The sequence below is a fragment of the Pristiophorus japonicus genome, chromosome 2 (assembly GCF_044704955.1).
Source record: "Pristiophorus japonicus isolate sPriJap1 chromosome 2, sPriJap1.hap1, whole genome shotgun sequence".
In the NCBI taxonomy this organism is placed as follows: Eukaryota; Metazoa; Chordata; class Chondrichthyes; family Pristiophoridae; genus Pristiophorus; species Pristiophorus japonicus.
This window is the reverse complement of record NC_091978.1, coordinates 56,298,533-56,319,203: the sequence shown is the minus strand read 5'-3', so window position 1 is coordinate 56,319,203 and position 20,671 is coordinate 56,298,533. Positions and strand designations below refer to the sequence as shown.

The 20,671-nt window shown below is 44.3% G+C and overlaps 1 protein-coding gene and 5 non-coding genes across 6 annotated transcripts; all 6 read left to right on the top strand.

Annotated features, from left to right (window-relative positions):
• The first annotated feature begins 9,407 nt into the window (after positions 1 to 9,407).
• rpl17 (ribosomal protein L17) lies at positions 9,408 to 18,355 on the top strand. Its single transcript, XM_070867487.1, has 7 exons — positions 9,408 to 9,457; positions 13,284 to 13,333; positions 13,416 to 13,456; positions 15,045 to 15,179; positions 15,827 to 15,925; positions 17,669 to 17,860; positions 18,254 to 18,355. Exons 2-7 carry the CDS (start codon positions 13,294 to 13,296, stop codon positions 18,299 to 18,301), a joined length of 555 nt encoding a protein of 184 aa, XP_070723588.1. The 5' UTR covers positions 9,408 to 9,457; positions 13,284 to 13,293; the 3' UTR covers positions 18,302 to 18,355.
• Positions 10,131 to 10,195, top strand: LOC139252823 (small nucleolar RNA SNORD58). Its single transcript, XR_011591617.1, has one exon. It is a non-coding gene; the product is annotated as a small nucleolar RNA SNORD58 (small nucleolar RNA).
• LOC139252834 (small nucleolar RNA SNORD58) lies at positions 14,900 to 14,967 on the top strand. Its single transcript, XR_011591628.1, has one exon. It is a non-coding gene; the product is annotated as a small nucleolar RNA SNORD58 (small nucleolar RNA).
• Positions 15,325 to 15,395, top strand: LOC139252856 (small nucleolar RNA SNORD58). Its single transcript, XR_011591650.1, has one exon. It is a non-coding gene; the product is annotated as a small nucleolar RNA SNORD58 (small nucleolar RNA).
• On the top strand, positions 16,529 to 16,595 carry LOC139252867 (small nucleolar RNA SNORD58). The gene has a single exon (XR_011591661.1). It is a non-coding gene; the product is annotated as a small nucleolar RNA SNORD58 (small nucleolar RNA).
• Positions 18,032 to 18,104, top strand: LOC139252845 (small nucleolar RNA SNORD58). The gene has a single exon (XR_011591639.1). It is a non-coding gene; the product is annotated as a small nucleolar RNA SNORD58 (small nucleolar RNA).
• Positions 18,356 to 20,671: the final 2,316 nt, after the last annotated feature.

Below are 20,671 nucleotides of genomic sequence, written 5' to 3'. Positions count from 1 at the left end.
AATGACATCTTTTGTGACTGTGACAAAGGAAAACTATCCCTTTTCGTCCTTCTTGACTTGTTTGCAGCCTTTGACACGGTTGACCATTCTATCCTTCTCCAACACCTCTCCACCGTCGTCCAGCTGGGTGTAACTGCACTCGCCTGGTTCCATTATAATCTATCTAATCGTAGCCAGAGAATCACCTGCAACAGCTTCTAGATGAGGGGATTAAATGTAGTATATCCAAATTTGCGGATGACACTAAGTTGGGTGGCAGTGTGAGCTGCGGGGAGGATGCTATGATGCTGCAGAGTGACTTGGATAGGTTAGGTCTGTGGGCAAATGCATGGCAGATGAAGTATAATGTGGATAAATGTGAGGTTATCCACTTTGGTGGTAAAAACAGAGAGACAGACTATTATCTGAATGGTGGCAGATTAGGAAAAGGGGAGGTGCAACGAGACCTGGTTGTCATGGTACATAAGTCATTGAAGGTTGGCATGCAGGTACAGCAGGCGGTTAAGAAAGCAAATGGCATGTTGGCCTTCATAGCGAGGGGATTTGAGTACAGGGACAGGGAGGTCTTACTACAGTTGTACAGGGCCTTGGTGAGGCCACACCTGGAGTATTGTATACAGTTTTGGTCTCCTAACTTGAGGAAGGACATTCTTGCTATTGAGGGAGTGCAGCGAAGGTTCACCAGACTGATCCCCGGGATGGTGGGACTGACATATCAAGAAAGACTGGATCAACTGGGCTTGCATTCACTGGAGTTCAGAAGAATGAGAGGGGATCTCATAGAAACGTTTAAAATTCTGACGGGTTTAGACAGGTTAGATGCAGGAAGAATGTTCCCAATGTTGGGGAAGTCCAGAACCAGGGGTCACAGTCTAAGGGGTAAGCCATTTAGGACCGAGATAAGGAGAAACTTCTTCACCCAGAGAGTGGTGAACCTGTGGAATTCTCTACCACAGAAAGTTGTTGAGACCAATTTACTAAATATATACAAAAGGAGTTAGATGTAGTCCTTACTACTAGGGGGATCAAGGGGTATGGCGAGAAAACAGGAATGGGGTACTGAAGTTGCATGTTCAGCCATGAACTCATTGAATGGCGGTGCAGGCTCGAAGGGCCGAATGGCCTAATCCTGCACCTATTTTCTATGTTTCTATGTTTCTATTTTCTATGTTTCTTCCCACACCCACATCATTACCTCTGGTATCCCCCAAGGATCTATCCTTGGCCCCCTCCTATTTCTCATCTACATGTTGCCACTTGGCGACATCATCCGAAAACACAGTGTCAGTTTCCACATGTACGCTGATGACAGGCCGCACCTGGAGTACTGCGTGCAGTTTTGGTCACTTTACTTAAGGAAGGATATACTGGCTTTGGAGGGGGTACAGAGACGATTCACTCGGCTGATTCCGGAGATGAGGGGGTTACCTTATGATGATAGATTGAGTAGATTGGGTCTTTACTCGTTGGAGTTCAGAAGGATGAGGGGTGATCTTATAGAAACATTTAAAATCATGAAAGGGATAGACAAGATAGAGGCAGAGAGGTTGTTTCCACTGGTAGGGGAGGCTAGAACTAGGGGGAACTGCCTCAAAATACGGGGGAGCCAATTTAAAACTGAGTTGAGAAGGAATTTGCATGATCAGCCATGATCATATTGAATGGTGGTGCAGGCTCGAAGGGCCGAATGGCCTACTCCTGCATCTATTTTCTATGTTTCTATGAATACATTCAATGAGCTAGCCTCAACTGCTTCCTTGGGCAGAGAATTCCACAGGTTCACAATTCTCTGGGTGAAGAAGTTTCTCCTCATCTCAGTCCGAACTGGCTTACCCCTTATCCTTCGACTGTGACCCCTGGTTCTGGACTTTCCCAACATTGGGAACATTCTTCCTGCATCTAACCTGTCTAAACCCATCAGAATTTTATATGTTTCTATGAGATCCCCTCTCATTCTTCTAAATTCCAATGAATATAAGCCTAGTCGATCCAGTTTTTCTTCATATGTCAGTCCAGCCATTCCGGGAATCAGTCTGATGAACCTTATCTGCACTCCTTCAATAGCAAGAATGTCCTTCCTCAGATTAGGAGACCAAATCTGCACACAATACTCAAGGTATGGCCTCACCAAGGCCCTGTACAACTGCAGTAAGACCTCCCTGTTCCTATACTCATATCCCCTTGCTATGAAGGCCAGCATGCCATTTGCTTTCTTTACTACCTGCTGTACCTGCATGCCTACTTTCAATGGCTGATGTACCATGTCACCCAGGTCTCGTTGCACCACCCCTTTTACTAATCTGTCACCATTCATATAATAATCTGCCTTCCTGTTTTTGCCACCAAAGTGGATAACCTCACACGTATCCATATTATACTGCATCTGCCATGCATTTGTCCATTCACCTAACCTGTCCAAGTTCCCCTGCAGCCTCCTAGCATCCTCCTTGTAGCTCGCACTGCCACCCAGTTTAGTGTCATCTGCAAACTTGGAGATATTACATTCAATTCCTTCGTCTAAATCATTAATGTATATTGTAAATAGCTGGGGTCCCAGCACTGAACCCTGTGGCACCCCACTAGTCACTGCCTGCCATTCTGAAAAGGACACGTTTATTCCCACTCTTTGCTTCCTGTCTGCCAACCAGTTCTCCAGCCACGTCAATACATTACCCCCAATACCATGTGCCTTAATTTTGCACACTATTCTCTTGTGTGGGACCGTGTCAAAAGCCTTTTGAAAGTCCAAATACACCACATCCACTGGTTCTCCCTTATCCACTCTACTAGTTACATCCTCAAAAAACTCTAGATGATTTGTCAAGCACGATTTCCCTTTCATAAATCCATGCTGACTTGGACCGATCGTCACTGCTTTCCAAATGCGCTGCTATTACATCTTTAATAATTGATTCCAGCATTTTCTCCACCACCGTCAGGCTAACCGGTCTATAATTCCATGTTTTCTCTCTCCCTCCTTTTTTAAAAAGTGGGGTTACATTAGCTACCCTCCAATCCATAGGGACTGAACCAGAGTCCATGGAATGTTGGAAAATGACCACCAATGCATCTACTATTTCTCGGGCCACTTCCTTAAGTACTCTGGGATGCAAACTATCAGGCCCTGGGGATTTATCGGCCTTTAGTCCCTTCAATTTCCCTAACACCATTTCCTGACTAATAACGATTTCCCTCAGTTCCCCTTTCTCACTAGACCCTCGGTCCCCTAGTATTTTCGGGGGGTTATTCGTGTCTTCCTTAGTGAAGACAGAACCAAAGTATTTGTTCAATTGGTCTGCCATTTCCTTGCTCCCCATTATGAATTCACCTGATTCTGACTGCAAGGGACCTACACTGGTCTTCACTAATCTTTTTCTCTTCACATATCTATAGAAGCTTTTGCAGTCAGTTTTTATGTTCCCTGCAAGCTTATTCTCCTACTCTATTTTCCCTCCTAATTAAACCCTTTGTCCTCCTCTGCTGAATTCTAAATTTCTCCCAGTCCTCAGGTTTGCTGCTTTTTCTGGACAATTTATATGCCTCTTCCTTAGATTTAACACTTTCCCTAATTTCCCTTGTTAGCCACGGTTGAGCTACCTTCCCTTTTTTATTCTTATGTACAATTGTTGTAGTTCATCCATGTGATATTTAAATGTCTGCCATTGCCTATCCACCGTCAACCTTTTAAGTATCATTCTCCAGTTTACCCTAACCAATTCACATCTCATACCATCGAAGTTACAGATAGATAGATTTTTAACCAATAAGGGAATTAAGGGTTACGGGGAGAGGGCGGGTAAGTGGAGCTGAGTCCACGGCCAGATCAGCCATGATCTTATTGAATGGCGGAGCAGGCTCGAGGGGCTAGATGGCCTACTCCTGTTCCTAATTCTTATGTTCTTATGTTCTTATGACAGCCAGCACTACCTCACCACCACTTCTCTGGACCCCTCCACGGTCTCTAAATTGTCAGACTACTTGTCCGACATCCAGTTCTGAATGAGCAGAAATGTTCTCCAATTAAATATTAGGAAGACCGAAACCATTGTTGTCGGTCCCTGCCACAAACTCCATTCCCTCGCCTCTGACTCCATCCCTCTCCCCAACATGTCTGAGGCTGAACCACACTGTTCGCAACCTCAATGTCATATTTGACCCGCAAATGAGCTTTTGACCACATATCCGCAGCATAACTAAGACTACCTATTTCCACCTCCGTAACATTGCCCGTCTTCGCCCTTGTCTCAGCTCTTCCGCTGCTGATACCCTCATCCATAACTTTGTTACCTCTAGACTTGACTATTCCAATGCATTCCTGGCTGGCCTCCCACATTCTACCCTATATAAACTTGAGGTGATCGAAAACTCGGCTGCCCGTGTCCTAACTCACACCAAGTCCCGCTCGCCCATCACCTCTGTGCTCACTGACCTACATTGGCTCCCGGTTAAGCAAAGCCTCAATTTCTAAATTTTCATCCTTGCTTTCAAATCCCTCCATGGCCTCGTCCCTCCCTATCTCTGTAATCTCCTTCAGTCCCACAACCCCACAAGATGTCTGCGCTCCTCTTATTCTGCCCTCTTGAGCATCCTTGATTATAATCGCTCAACCATTGGTAGCCATGCCTAGGCCCTAAGCTCTTCACCTCTCTTTCGTCCTTTAAGACACTCCTTAATACCTACCTCTTTGACCAAGCTTTTGATCACCTGCCCTAATTTTTTCTTACATGGCTCGGTGTCAACTTTTTTGTCTCATAATACTCCTGTGAAGCGCCTTGGGACGTTTTACTACGTTAAAGGCACTATATAAATACAAGTTGTTGATGATGTAAATTAGGCACTAGAAGAGGTTGAGAAGTGATATGATTGCTATTTTTAAGATTCAAAAGGGATTACATAATGTAAACCATGACAAGCTATTTCACCTTGTCCAGAGCAGTAGAACCGGAGGGCATGCCTGTGGTTGTAAATTCAAAACGAGTCTGTGGAAACAATATTTCAGTGAGCGAATGGTCAATCTATGGAACAGGCTCCCTAGGGAGATGGTGGAAGCAGTTAGCATGCATTCAAATTAGATAAATTTATTTCAGAAAATAACATTTTGTGATACAGTAATTTGAGACATGACTTGTGGTATGTGTAGAATGCTTGGGAGGACCTAGGGTTACCAAAGCTCTCCACCATTGCGTTTTCTCTTGCGCCATGTCTGGGTCTGTTGTAGATAAATTGATAGATTGATTGCGGTGATTAATCAACAACTCCATTAGCATTGCATCATGCGACAACCAGGATAGTAGAAGGTGAACAAGATGGACCGTGGCCTTTTTTTGTCCAGCAACTGTGTTATTTTCAGGCTAAAATTTAAAAGATTTTTTCCCTATTTTTAAATGAACAATGCACCTTCAATTACAATAGCATTTTACCACCATGTTAGTACCTGAATGAGGCCAGTGGAGGTGGTCGCTCTGGCTGTCTGCCTCACCTCTGCGGTCTTGTCTACGCCCAGGTGCCCCTGGAAAGGGAGCACGCACTGTCCGCTCGAGGCCTTCTGCAACCATTGGACACCGAAGTGACTGGATAATCATCATCATAGGCAGTCCCTCGGAATCGAGGAAGACTTGCTTTCACTCTGAAAGTGAGTTCTCAGGTGACTGAACAGTCCAATACGGGAATTATAGTCTCTGTCACAGGTGGGACCGACAGTCATTGAAGGAAAGGGTGGGTGGAGAGTCTGGTTTGACGCACGCTCCTTCCGCTGCCCACGCTTGTTTTCTGCATGCTCTCGGCGACGAGACTCGAGGTGCTCAGCGCCCGCCCAGATGCTTTTCCTCCACTCAGGGTGGTCTTTGGCCAGAGACTCCCAGGTGTTGGTGGGGATGTTACACTTTATCAAGGAGGTTCTGAGGGTGTCCTTGAAACGTTTCCTCTGCCCACCTGTGGATCGCTTGCCATATAGGAGTTCTGAGTAGAGCACTTGTTTTGGGAGTCTTGTGTCGGGCATGCTCATGATGTGGCCTGCCCAACGGAGCTAGTCGAGTGTGGTCAGTGATTCGATGCTGGGGATATTGGCCTGATCAAGAACACTGACGTCGGTGCGTCTATCCTCCCAGGGGATTTGCAGGATCTTGCGGAGACAGCGTTCGTGGTATTTCTCCAACGATTTGACGTGTCTACTGTATATGGTCCACATCTCTGAGCCATATAGGAGGGCGGGTACCACTGTCCTGTAGACCATAAACTTCTTGCCAGATTTGAGGTCTTGGACTTCGAACACTCTTCCTCAGTTGACCGAAGGCTGCGCTGGCGCACCGAAGGCCTTGCATCGGTGTCCTTGATGAGTAATGATTGATGGGTGTTTTTGAGACTGGAAGGATGTTTCCAGTGAGGTTCCGCAGGGCTCAGTGCTAGGTCCCTTGCTTTTTGTGGTTATACATCAATGATCTAGACTTGAATATAGGGGATATGACAAAGAAGTTTGCAGATGATACAAATATAGGCTGTGTGGTTGATAATGAAGAAGAAAGCTGCGGACTGCAGGAAGATATCACTCAACTGGTCAGGTGGGCAGACAGTGGCAAATGGAATTTAATCCAGGGAAGTGTGAGGTAATGCATTTGGGGAGGGTTAACAAGGAAGGGGAATACACATTAAATGGTAGGACATTGAGAAGTGTAGGGGAACAAAGGGACCTGGGAGTGCAGGTCCACAGATCCCTGAAGGTAGCAGGCCAGGTAGATAAGGTGGTTAAGAAGGCGTACGGAATGCTTGCCTTTATTTGCCGAGGCACAGAATATAAGAGCAGGTGGATTATGCTTAACTGTATAAAACATTGGTTAGGCCACAGCTGGAGTACTGCGTGCAGTTCTGGTCACCGCATTACAGGAAGGACGTGATTGCACTGGAGAGGGTACAGAGGAGATTTATGAGGATGTTGCCGCGAGTGGAGAATCTAAGCTATGAGGACAGATTGGACAGGCTGGGTTTGTTTTCCTTGGAACAGAGGAGGCTGAGGGAAGACCTCATTGAGATGTATAAAATTATGAGGGGCCTAGATATAGTGGATAGAAGGGCCTATTTCCCTTAGCAGAGGGGTCAACAACCAGAGGGGGCATAAATTTAAAGTAATTGGTAGAAGGTTTAGAGGGGATTTGAAGGGAAATTTCTTCATGCAGAAGGTTGTGGGGGTCTGGAACTCACTGCCTGAAAGGGTGGTAGAGGCAGAAACCCTCACCACATTTAAAAAGTACTTGGATGTGCACTTGAAATGCCACAACCTGCAGGTTTACGGACCTAGAGCTGGAAAATGGGATTAGGCTGGATAGCCTCTTGTTGGCCGGTGCGGACATAATGGGCTGAAATGTCCTCCTTCCATGCTGTAAACTTCTATGATTCTATGAGTGTCTCCCCATTCTTGGCCAGCAGTGGGGTGGGGCCTTGGGTGCTTGGACTGTAGGTGGACTTAACTACGGTGAAGAATCCTTGCATGTCATGGCTCTCGGCCAAGTGCTGAATCTCCTGTGCTTTCTCCACCCACCATCTATTCTTTAGATCGTGGTTTTTTTGTTGGACCTCAGCCTTCAGCTGTGCGTAGAGCTGCTTTGCTACTCCCGAGTTGGGTTGTTGCTTTAGGTTCAGAAATGCCCTGCGTTTGCGGTTTATTAGCTCCTGGATCTCCTGGTCATTCTCATGAAACCAGTCCTGATGTTTCCTGGTTGAGTGACCAAGCGTCTCTTCGCAGGCACTGGTTATGGTGGCCTGGAGGGCAGACCAAGTGCTGTGGGCACACTGCGTCTCGGGGTCATCGAGGATCGCCAGGTTGGCAGTGGGGCGCTGGCTGTATAGGGCTCTCTTAGCTGGGTCTTTGAGTGCAAGGCATTGATTTTTCTGTGGCAGGCGATAATAGTAATAACAATATTATTTAAGTTTAGAAGTTTCCTTTTGTTTTGTGATTAAGTTCTTTATTACTTGCGCCCCTTTAAAGAGGCACTTTTGTTTGGTTTTCGGTTGGTGAGACTGGGGCAAACTCCACTCTCTCTGCCCCTGCCTCAGCTCATCTGCTGCTGAAACCCTCATCCATGCCTTTGTTACTTCTAGACTTGACTATTCCAATGCACTCCTGCCGGCCTCCCACATTCTACCCTATGTAATCTTGAGGTCATCCAAAAAATCGTGTCCTAACTCGCACCAAGTCCCGTTCACCCATCACCCGTGCTCGCCGATCTACATTGGCTCCTGGTAAAGCAACGCCTTGATTTTAAAATTCTCATCCTTGTTTTCAAATCCCCCCATGGCCTCGCCCCTCCCTATCAATGTAAGCTGCCCCACAACCCCCCCCCCCACCCTTCTAGTTATCTGCGCTCCTCCAATTCTGGCCTCTTGAGCATCCCTGATATTAATCGCTCCATCATTGGCGGCCGTGCCTTCAGCTACCTTGGCACCAAGCTCTGGAATTCGCTTCCTAAACCTCTACGCCTCTCTATATCTGTTTCCTCCTTTTAGACTCTCCTTAAAATCTTCCTCTTCAACCAAGCATCTGCCCTAACTGCTTCTTATGTGGCTCGGTGTCAAAAAATGTTGACTTATTACGCACCTGTGAAGCAACTTGGGATATGTTACTATGTTAAAGGTGCTATATAAATACCAGTTGTTGTTATTATTCTAGAAACGTCATCATCATGGGCAGTCCCTCGAAGCTTGGATGACTTACTTCCACGCCAAAAGGGATGAGTTCACAGGTGTTTCAATGAAGGACCTAATATTCCAGATCCCAAACTACATGTTGAAGGGTGGAAGATGTCTGTGCATGGATTTTTTTAACGTGTGGTGGCCGTTGCACACCAGCCACCATACGGGCTTGACAGAGCTAGATCTTGGTCCAGTGGCAAGGATTGCCCAAGACTTTCTGGAGACCAGCTCTGCTGCACAGACCAAGCGCGTGCACATATCACAGTGTGGGCTGGCCCGTGTTGCCCCGGGCCCCAGATTCACGCCTCTCCTGGGCCCCGGTCATTTCCCTCTTGCCGCTGCTTTTCCCCTCCTGCTGTGCCTGCCCGCACTGCAATCAGCGAGCTGGCTTTGCAGCCTTCGCCCTCCTGCAGCAGGACGCGATGCTCCCTGCAGTGGTATGCCGCTGCACACTGCTCCCTCCAATGGCCCCGGCCTGCTGATGGTCTTGCAGGCCGGGACCGCACCGATTTCATCTATAACAAAGGGCTGTGAAGTCTGAGTCGTTGAGTATATTCAAGGCAGAGATTGTTAGATGTTTGACTAACACCACACTGGATTAACACATTGAGCAATGTGCTCTCGAAACGACCCGAGCGATGAATGCACACGGTCCCGATTATGAGATCTCGCGAGGGGCGGTGCCAGAGTAAGGAAATCTCGCGAGATGGGCAGCGTGATTTGCGGTCCCGCGAGCCTTTGCTCGCTCTTTCCTTGTTGGCGGCCGGAGGTGAGGGTAAGTCAGTTATGGAGCCGGAGTCAGGGGAGCACGGAATCGGCTGGCAATCTCCGGCATCTGAACCCGACATATCCCGGCTTCACTCAGAACTGGTCCGCGGTTCGATAAACTACTACACTTGCCCAGTATTGCTATTCGAGTCGGTCTTTTTTTTACCTAGAAAAATGAAGATGGTGAAAACTCCAGGGCCTAGTGCACGAAAAAATGGCGGCCTGGAGGGGCCGGTAGGAGTCGCAGTGAGGAGTCTTCACGTTGCCGATTTTATCTTTGATTTGAGTTTTGTTTCACGTTTATATGTGGGTGCGGCTCGGTCAGGCGGGTCTCCCGGTATCAGCCTGTCGCTGCAGGCGAGCCTTGGCCTGGGGCACAAACTGCCAGCTCTTGCCTGTGATCCGCGGTGGAATTCAATCGCACAGATCTGCGGCATAGAAGGACTTGGTGCGTCCGGTGCCCGTTTTTTTTTATTATGTTGTACTTTAAATGGCGAGTCGTGGGACTGTTGGGGTAAACCGGGTGGTTCATGGTTCAAATGTGTTTTAGATAATCCGATTTGAATGCCTTCTGATATTCAGTCTATATTGTGATCCGCTGTTTTCGCTGGGGAGTTTTCATCAGTGATCTGTACTTTTACTAAAAGGCCCTCTTTGAAGCTTGACTTCTGCACACGTGGCTGCAATGATGACTATCTTAGGACACCTTTGGAATAATCATGAAAACAATGCTATTCTGAGCTTCCACGTGTGAGACTTGGAGATACTGACTCCTTCTCTTCCCCCCCCCCCCCCCCAAGGCAACTGGCTTTTCAAGTCATAATCTATGGACACAGTAATTCAGAAGTTCCACTTCTAATGTAGTGGGGAAATTGAGGCCTATTAATCATTTAGTTTTCAAAAGCTTTGCCCTAACACTGGTTAGCATGTATTTAATGTAAGAACACAAGAAATAGGAGTAGGCCATTTGGCCCCTTGAACCTGCTCTTCCATTTAATAAAATCATAGTTGATCTGATCATGGACTCGGCTCCATTTCCCTGTCTGTTCCCCATAACCCTTTGCTCCCTTATTGCTCAAAAATCTGTCTTATCTCTGCCTTGAATATATTTAATGAACCAGCCTCTGCAGCTCTCTGGGGCTGAGAATTCTGCAGATTTACAAACCTCAGAAGAAATTCCTCCTCGTCTCAGGTTTTAAATGGGTGACTCCTTATTCTGAAACTATGCCCCTAATTCTAGATTCCCTATGAGTGGAAATATCCTCTCTGCATCCACCTTGTCGAGCCCCCTCATTATCTTGCATGTTTCAATAAGATCACCTCTCATTCTTCTGAACTCCAATGAGTACAGACCCAACCTGCTCAACCTTTCTTCATAAATGAACCTTCTGAACTGCCTCCAGTGCAAGTATATCCATCCTTAAATAAGGAGACCACAACTGTATGCAGTACTCCAGGTGTGGTCTCACCAATATCCTGTACAGTTGTAGCAGGACTTCTCAGCTTTTATACCCCATCCCCCTTGCAATAAAGGCCAACATTCATTTGCCTTCCTGATTACTTGTACCTGCATACTAACTGTTTGTGTTTCATGCACAACGACGCTCGCGGCCTTCCGCGAGAGGTGGGCACCGGAGGGACTGGAGTGCATCATCACGCCCGGCAACCAAATTTTAATTTGATTTTACGTTTTTAAGTTTAATTTGTTTTAATTGCCGGTGCTTTTAGTGTCCCCCTTCCCTTTTATAGGGGGCACTGGGGAAAATTTGATTTTAGTAACCAAAAAAAGAAAAACACAAAAAAACAAGGGGGGGGGGGGGAAAGGGCCTTGTAAATGTCTGGAGTGTCACCCAGGTCGGGTGGCACCGTTTAATGTTTTATGTTTTGCAGGTGAACTCCAAAAAGAGTTTCATGCACAACGACGCTCGCGGCCTTCCGCGAGAGGTGGGCACCGGAGGGACTGGAGTGCATCATCACGCCCGGCAACCAAATTTTAATTTGATTTTACGTTTTAAAGTTTAATTTGTTTTCATTGCCGGTGCTTTTAGTGTCCCCCTCCCCTTTTATAGGGGGCACTGGAAAAATTTGATTTTAGTGCCCCAAAAAAAATAAAGTTTAAAAAAAAAAGGGGCCTTGAAAATGTCTGCTGTGTCACCCAGGTCGGGTGGCATGGTTTTAATGTTTATGTTTTTGCAGGTAAACTCAAAAGAGTTTCATGCACAATGATCCCCAGGTCCCTCTAGCATTTTGTCATTTTTTTTCATTTAAATAATTTGTTTTTTTCTTTTTCTTTGTGCTTTCTCACATTATACTTCATCTGCCAAATTTTTGCCTGCCCACTTAGCCTATCTATATCCCATTGCAGATTTTTTGTGTCCTCACAATCTTTGTATCATCAGCAAACTTGGCTACATTACACTTGGTCCCTTCGTCCAAGTCATTAATATAGATTGTAAATAGTTGAGGCCCCAGCACCTATCCATGTGGCACCCCACTAGTTACTATTTGCCAACTGGAAAATGGCCCATTTATCCTGACTTTCTGTTAGCCAATCCTCTATCCATGCTAATATATTATCCCCAACTTTGTGAATTTTTATCTTGTGCAGTAACCTTTTATGTGGCACTTTTATCGAATGTCTTCTGGAAATCCAAATACACCACATCCACTGGTATTCCCCCTTATCTACCCTGCTCATTACATCTTCAGAGTTCCAGCAAATTTGTCAAACATGATTTCCCTTTCATAAAACCATGCTGACTCTGCTTGACTGAATTATGCTTTTCCAAGTGTCCTGCTACTGTTTCCTTTAATAATGGACTCCACCATTTTCCCAACAACAGATTTTAGGCTAACTGGTCAGCTTTCTGTCTGCCTCCTTTCTTAAATAGGGGTGTTACATTTGCTGTTTTCCAATCCACTATCTCTGCAGCCATTTCTCAAGACCCTGGGATGCAAGCCATCAGGTTCAGGGGACTTGTCCACCTTTAGTCCCATTAGTGACAGTGATTGTTTTAAGTTCCTACATCCCCTTGATTATGCATTATTGGGATGTTTTTAATGTCTTCTACCATGAAGACTGATACAAAATATTTGTTTAAATTCTGTCATTTCCCTGTTCCCCATTATTAATTCCCTGGTCTCATCCTCCAAGGGACCAACATTTACTTTAGCCACACTTTTTTTTTATACCTGTAGAAACTCTTACTATCTGTTTTTGCATTTCTTGTTAGTTTGCTTTCATAATCTATCTTCCCTCTTCTTTTCAGTTCTTTGCTGGTTTTTAAATGTTTCTCAGTCCACTTTGTATGCCATTGATTTCAATTTCCTACCATCCTTTATTTCCTTAGTTAGCCACGGATGATTATCCCTTCTCTTAAAGTCTTTCCTTCTCATTGGAATATTTTGTTGAGTTATGAAATGGCTCCTTAAATGTCTGGTCATTAACTGTCTTACACTTTAATCTATTTTCCCAGTCCACTTTAGCCAATTCTGCTTCATACCTTTGTAGTCGCCTTTATTTAACCACTGGTTTGAGATCCAACTTTCTCGCCCTCCCAACTGAATTTGAAATACAACCATGCTATGATCATTTTTTTTCTAGAGGATTCTATACTAGGAGATCATTTATTAATCCTGTCTCATTACACAGTACCAGATCTAAGATAGCCTGCACCCTGGTTCCTTCCGCAACGTACTGTTCAAGGAACTTTTCCTCAAGGCTACCTTGGCCAATTTGATTTGTCCAATCTCTTTGAAGATTAAAATTGCCCATGATTATTGCCGTTCCTTTTTTACAAGCCTTAAATTTACTTTGGCTTTCTTCATCCTAGGTCTCTGAAAATGGTCCGCTACTCATTAGACCCCGAGAACCCCACTAAATGTAAGTAATTATTTACTTCCTAACTTTAACTTGTATTGAGTATGCAATGCAACTGGTTTACCTGCTGTTGTATTTTCCACAGCATGCAAGGCAAGGGGTTCCAACTTGCGAGTACACTTCAAGGTAAGTTTCACTTGAATGTTATTCTGATTAAAATTCTTACAAGGAGCTAAAAGAGAGCGCGAACAGAATACAATTGCTTGCAAAGAGTCAATGATAATGCGGCAATATTTGCAATGTGATTTTGGGTGGGTGGACTAGAATGTATCAATATTCCCCTGGTGGTTCATTGGTTTGTTGGATTGTATAATGCACTACACCATGCACCCCAAAAAGTCTTTGCTGGGGCAGTTGATCTCTACTTGGGTGTGGTAGCCTAGTGGTTAATGTACTGTACTACCAACCCAGAAGTTGAGTTGAAATCTCACTGGTAAATTGTGTAATTAAATTCAACTAATCTGATGATTTGTGGGCTAACATCAAAACCCAGTGAAAACTGTAAAAACAGACATTTGTTGACAGTTTTGGGGTTTGAATTCCCCCACAATGCATGCAGTGACAGTTTTAAAAATAAGAACAGCTGATGCCAGTCCCTTGGATATCTGTAATTTACAGGTTTCACTGTATTGTGCAAGGTAAGGGACCCATGCTTGGACTTGCACCCTACTCGTGATTACAGTCCCTTTTACCTGATTGGCCTAACTGGAAAGAGCAATAAATACTGCCTTGCTACTCCATCCCATATACCAAGGGGAACATTGGGTAGAGAGTCTTTACAAATACCCTGTGCTTTGGGAAGATGAGTATATCCCCAGCATTGAAGCACTGGCCACATAGTTCACATGCCAGACACGAGACTCCCAAAGCAAGCGCTTTACTCGGAACTCGTCCACAGCAAACGAGCCAAAGGTGGGCAGAGGAAACGTTACAAGGACACTCTCAAAACTTCCCTGATAAAGTGCGACATCCCCACTGACACCTGGGAATCCCTGGCCAAAGACCACCCTAAGTGGTCCGTCTGGGAGGGTGCTGAGCTCGCCGAGAGCATGCAGAAATCAAGCGCAGGCAACGGAAGGAGCGTGCGGCAAACCGGGCTCACCGCCCACCCTTCCCTTCAACAATTTTCTGTCCCACCTATAACAGAGCCTGGTTCTCGTATTGGACTGTACAGCCACCTAAGAACTCATGCTAAGACTGAAAGCAAGTCTTCCTTGATTCCAAGGGACTGCCTATGATAACCTTTTGATGACTTTCGCTCTGCCAAAAGATGGCATAGGGCAGGATTGGATTTGGATTGTAATCCTTTTGGCACTGCAGCATCCGCGGTATTTTGCTCTTGTATTCCTGTTGGCACTTACTGACAATCAAAATGAAGAATCCCATGGATGAGATACCATAGCGATACTGGATACTTGGGGAGTTTCACAACTTGCTGCGAGAGGAAATTGGAGGAAAGGAATGTATTCTCTCTCTTTTGGCTTGTTGTCCCATTTTGTATTCTCCTTTAATAAGGTTGAACTATTGAGCAGGGAAAGTGACTGCTGTGTTCATGTCTCCAGAATGTGGTTGCAGTGATGACAATCTTAGGACACCTTTGGAATGACCATGAAATAATACAGAATGTTCTGAGCACCCACATTCAGATAGACAATGTGACTGGTGCGGTGAGTGTAGCTTGTTTAATCTGTAAACGAAAATATTCTGGTCCTAGAATACTCGTGAGACTGCCCAGACCATCAAAGGCATGCACATTCGCAAAGCAACCAAGTTCCTGAAGGATGTTGTGATCAAGAGGCAGTGTGTCCCTTTCCGACGCTACAATGGTGGAGTTGGCAGGTGTGCTCAAGTGAGTTTGAAGTTTATAGCAAAATGAGTGGCATACAATAAATATGTTGCCATGTATATCGCTTAAAGTAAGCTTTTGCAGTGTTCTGTACTATTTTTTTTAAGCCTAAGCAATGTTCTGCACTTCTAACTTCCCCAGAATGTGGTTGCAGTGATGACTATCTTAGGACATCTTTGGAATAATCATGAAAACAATGCTGTTAACATTGTGAGCTTCCACATTTTGGATTTTATAGAAGAAAAGATCTAGTATTGAATTTATTTTTCCCAAGACCTAGGCTGATGAAGATATAATCTATGAGCAGAGTACAGCTGTAATTCTTGAGTTTTTCATTTATTAGAGTTAATGGGTCATTAAACACTCTTGCCAAAATCAGGTTAGACATAAATGAATTGGCACATAATTTAAAAGCACGGGCCATGGGAGCTTCTGAAGCCAAACTTGCGTGGTCTGTTTCTCAATTCTCCATTGAAAGTTATTGCTAGTTTTAAACCAAGGAAAGGACCAAGCTAAATTGTTGCTGGGAATTGAGAATAGCTTGTGCTGATGTGTGGCCCGTTTCTACATAAAGGGGAAATATTTATTTTTCAGCTTGCAGTTATGTAGGTGTGGTATGTGGAATGAATTTATTTTATTTTGTTGTAAAGGCTAAAGCCTGGGGCTGGACGCAAGGCCGTTGGCCTAAAAAGAGCGCAGAGTTCCTGCTGCACATGCTGAAGAATGCAGAGAGCAATGCTGAACTCAAGGTAAGTGGCATTGATAAGTGCATGTCTTGGTTTCACCAGTTGGTGCCTTGTAGTCTGCCATTTTGAAGGAAAATAGTTTTCCACGGCAACTTTCTCTGTCCCTTCTGATTTATACTGGGGCTGTGGCCAGCAGCTTGTCTGTTGTTGGAGAATGTCTCATTGCCTCTTCTGGGCAGAAGTTATTGCTTCTATGTCCTTGTACAAGTTGATTATAGCACAAGGGAGGCCAGTTAGACCACCGCATGTACTGGTTTGTTCAAAAATAATCCCAATATTCTGCCTTCATTGGCCATTTATGTTCCTTTGCTTGACATGTTATCTACTCTTCCTTTTAAAGAATATAGAGGTCTCTGCCTTAGCTCCTTGTGCTGTTGCTCTGGCTATATTTTGTATTGAGATTCGTACTGTAAAATCGGGTGCATATTGTGCATCAACTGCTTTTAAGGAAAATATGAATCTTTAGTACAGCTCATGTGCCAACACTTGATATAGTAGCTGTAGTTTAAGCATTCAGCTTGGTCTCCTAGGTTACTCATTGATCTTGCGATGTGTAACCTGGGGAACACTTCAACGTTCCATTGACGGTTTTAAAATGCATTGTGGTTATGATGATGATCATCTTAGGACACCTTTGGATTATACATGAAAACAGTGTATTGTTCTGAGTGACCACATCTGCATTATTATCTTGAATAATTGCCTTGCTTATAGTCAAATCTCTCATTTTTGCCATGGCTCAATAACAAGTTTCCATGGATAGTGTCATGGTTCTTTAGTGTTGCAGCTGCACCCATCCAGCAAATCTTGCTTTTGTTGCGGTGTCAATTTGAAAACTGGCATTGATGTAGATTGAAAGTATTTGCAGTTTGAACACTGTTTGTAGACAGCAGTTGTGGTGAGGGGAAAGTTGATACTGGTTTAGTTTTTTTTTTCAAAATGAGTGTTTATGTATCTATAGTAAAGATGCAATGCAAGAGTATATTTTTGACATCTGGATTAAGCAAGAATGACCAAAGCAACAATCGGCCAAAAATACAAACTGACTAAGTTGTAGTTATGTCTGAATCGGTTGTGCATTTATTTGGAGTCAAACATTCTGGAGAAATTCTGCCTCCATAGCCTAGATTTTCTTGTAAGCTTCTGTGCTGTCACTGAAACATGTCAAAGTTGCAAAATAAACTGCATAATATGTTAAATGTGGGTTAAGGCTTGTCACCCATTTTCCTGCAATACCTTTTTTCTACTTGTCTCCTTATTTTGTTTTATAAAGGTTGAACATTTTACTTCCAAACCCCCCCCCCCCCCGTTTACTTTTTTTAAAAGCTCAATTAATTACAATAGATGTGATAACTTAAATGCAGACTGGCAAATCTTGTATGCCCTTTACTGTTATATGCCTGAAAATACATCCATGCATCTGTGTCTCTTGCTCTTTACACTTGTGAACTAGAAGATGCAAATCAATCAAGTTAGCCCTCTTATAAAGTTACTGACCGCACTGATATTTATCGACTTGTATATAGTGAAATATTCCTGCAGTAACAATTAATACATTTACACTTGAATTGTGCCATTGCTGTAGTTTTGTGGATTATAGGAATAAATGGGTCGAGCAATGTATTTATAGCAGGTTGGACTATAAGTGTTAGCTGATTTGGAATTTTAAGTCCACTAGAATGAGCACAATGTGTTGTTTTTTTAAGTGATTCCATTATTTAGAGTAATTGTGATTTTTGTTTTTAGGGTCTGGATGTTGATTCCCTAGTGATTGAGCACATTCAAGTGAACAAGGCTCCAAAGATGCGCCGACGGACCTACCGTGCCCATGGACGTATCAACCCGTACATGAGCTCCCCATGCCACATAGAGATGATCCTCACTGAAAAGGAACAGATTGTCCCGAAACCAGAGGAGGAAGTTGTTCAGAAGAAAAAGGTGATTTCTTGTTTCCTCCCACTGATTAACAAGATAATTGGGTTCATGTCAAAATTACTTATTTTTAAAACCGTACCAACCTTAACGTATCTGCTTCTAGGTTTCAAATTGGATGTTGGTTGTAAATAGTGTATGACCAATGTCCCATACTGTGGTTGCTGTTATTTGTAGTTGCAGTGATGACCATCTTAGGACACCTTTTGGATATTAACCATGAAAACAAACTGATTATAATCTGAGCAACTGCATTCAGCTCCACAACCTACAAAGCACAATTTTACACTGTTGTAAAATTTCAAATCTTTGGATGTTCAGAATATACATCCCATTTGTGCAGAATGGACTGCTTCAGAGTAAAATAAGCTCTTAACTTTTACCAATTTTATTTTTTAGGTTTCCCAGAAGAAGCTGAAGAAGCAAAAGCTCATGGCACGGGATTAGATTTTACTAATTTTGCAGCAACTTCTGTACATATAATAAAGCTATTGGAAACCACTTGTGCCTTTTGTTCCATCTCTTTCAACTGAGTTGAGAAATAAGAGTTCTTGTGAAGGTGATTGCAATTATTCTGAATTTCTGGATGCAGGAACACCCTTCTCATGGTAAATCTCGTCTCCTTCACAGCACCATGTTAGAAATTATAACTTGTCTGGGTTGAGATCTAATGGCACCAACCATGTAGAAATCAGAATAGTGCAGGTCATACAGTGGAAACCATATCACATGCTGGAGTTGTATGGAACCATATTGACATTGATCTCAGCAAACTTGATATACAAGGACTGAGGCAGGTGCATTGTAGGAATTCAGGAACAACTAGTTGCATTTATGTAATTAATTCCTTTAACATGTCCAAGATGCACAACGGGAGAAAACGGTTGCTTAAGAGGAGGGATACATAAGAAATAGGAGCCTTGTTAACTCTGCAAAAGAAAAATTCAATCAAGTTAGTCAGACATGACCTTCCCTTAATAAATCCATGCTGATTTCCTTAATCTGCATTTCTAAATGAAGATTAATACTTTCCCTCAGAAATTTTGCCAATAATTTGGCTGCCACTGAGGGTTACGTGGGATGGAACTTGCAATGATAAACCAGAAAGGTATTAGAAGACAAGGTGGAAGGTAAAGAAATCAGGAATAAAAGATTTAGCAGAAAATGCTAGAAATCACAGTCATGCAGCATCTGGAGAGTTAACGTTTCAGGGCAATAGTTCCAACTGTAGATCAATCAGTTCAGACGAAGGGTCATCGATCTGAAACGTTAACTGTCTGCCAGATCTGTGATACCTGCTAATGTCCCAATTTTAAGATTCTTGCTTTAAAATCCCTCCACGGCCTCCTCTGACCCATATCTTCACCCTTTAGCCCTACAACCTTTTAAGATATCCAATTCTACCCTGTTGTGGACCCCAATTTTCATTGCTCCACCGTTTGTGCTTAAGTCACTTATTCACTCCCTAATTTGAATTCCCTCAATAAACTTTTCCAACTCCTTTTTAAGATGTTCCTTAAAACTTAGCTCTTTCATTATATAGCTTAGTGTCAAATTTTGTTCATTTTTATATTCATTAATGGATATGGGCATCACTAGCCAGGCCGCCATGTATTGCCCTTCAGGTGGTGGTGTGCCGCTACCTTGAACTGCTGCAGTCCATGTGGTGGTGATACTTCTCCAGTGCTCTTAGCCTGGGAGTTTCAGGCTTTTGATCCTGCGACAATGAAGGAACAGTAATATATTTCCAAGTCGGGCTGGTGTGTGACTTGGAGGGGAACGTGCAGGTGCTGTTCCCATATGCCTGCTGCCCTAGTCCTAGGTGGTAGAGGTTGTGGGTTTGGGAGGTGCTGTAGTCCATCTTGATGCTACAAGCTGTGTTGGTGGTGGCGGGAGTGGATAGGGTACTAATCAAGTAGGCTGCTTTGTTCTGGATAGTGTCAAGCTTCGAGTGTTGGAGCTGAATTCATCCTAACAGCAACAGGCAGGAATGTGGCACCGCCATAGTTGCCCGGCAACTCAAATGTTTTGACATTGATAGCGCTGCCCTAAGCGAGACCCAGCGGGCAAGAGAAGGTCAGTTGAAGGAACATGGTGGAGGTTACACCTTCTGGAAAGGGAAACCAGAGGCAAAACACCACCTTCATGGAGTCGGCTTTGCCGTCAAGAATGAGCTGGTCGACCGCCTCAATGACTCCCCCTGTGGGGTTAACGAACGCCTCATGACTCTTCGTATTATCCTATCAGAACCAATGCACCACAGTCATCAGTGTGTATGCCCCTACACTCGATGCAACGGATGAGGCTAAAGAGGGTTTTTATTCCAACCTCGAGTCATTCTTGTCTCGCGTCCCCATGGGTGACAAATTGATCCACCTGGGTGATTTTAATGCCAGGGTTGGCAAAGACAGCCCTCTGGGGAGGTGTGATTGGCAGAGTGGTAGGGAAAGCCAACTCCAGCGGTACCCTACTCCTGACAAAATGTCTAGAACATGAACTCATCACCAACACCCTGTTCCGCCAATCGTGGCAACACCCTCGCTCCAAACACTGGCACCTGCTTGACTATGTCATCATCCAAACTAGGAATCGCAAGGATGTGCGCATCACCCGCGCCATGACCACAGCTGATGACTGCTGGACGGACCACTGCCTAATCCGATCCACCATCAACGTTAACATTGCCCCAAAGTAGAGGGGACAGCAGAAGCAGTTCCGCAAAAAAGTTAATGCCGGAGCACTTAAAGACTCAGCTAAGAGAGCCCTATACAGCCAGCGCCTCACAGCCAACCTGGCGTGCCTTGATGACCCTGAGAT

Bases quoted from the DNA above. Each gene is read 5' to 3' on its own strand.
- rpl17 (XM_070867487.1), top strand. From the start codon at position 13,294: ATGGTCCGCTACTCATTAGACCCCGAGAACCCCACTAAAT. The intron at 13,334-13,415 runs GTAAGTAATTAT...TATTTTCCACAG, and splicing joins CCCCGAGAACCCCACTAAAT to CATGCAAGGCAAGGGGTTCC. The intron at 15,926-17,668 runs GTAAGTGGCATT...TTTTGTTTTTAG, and splicing joins AGAGCAATGCTGAACTCAAG to GGTCTGGATGTTGATTCCCT.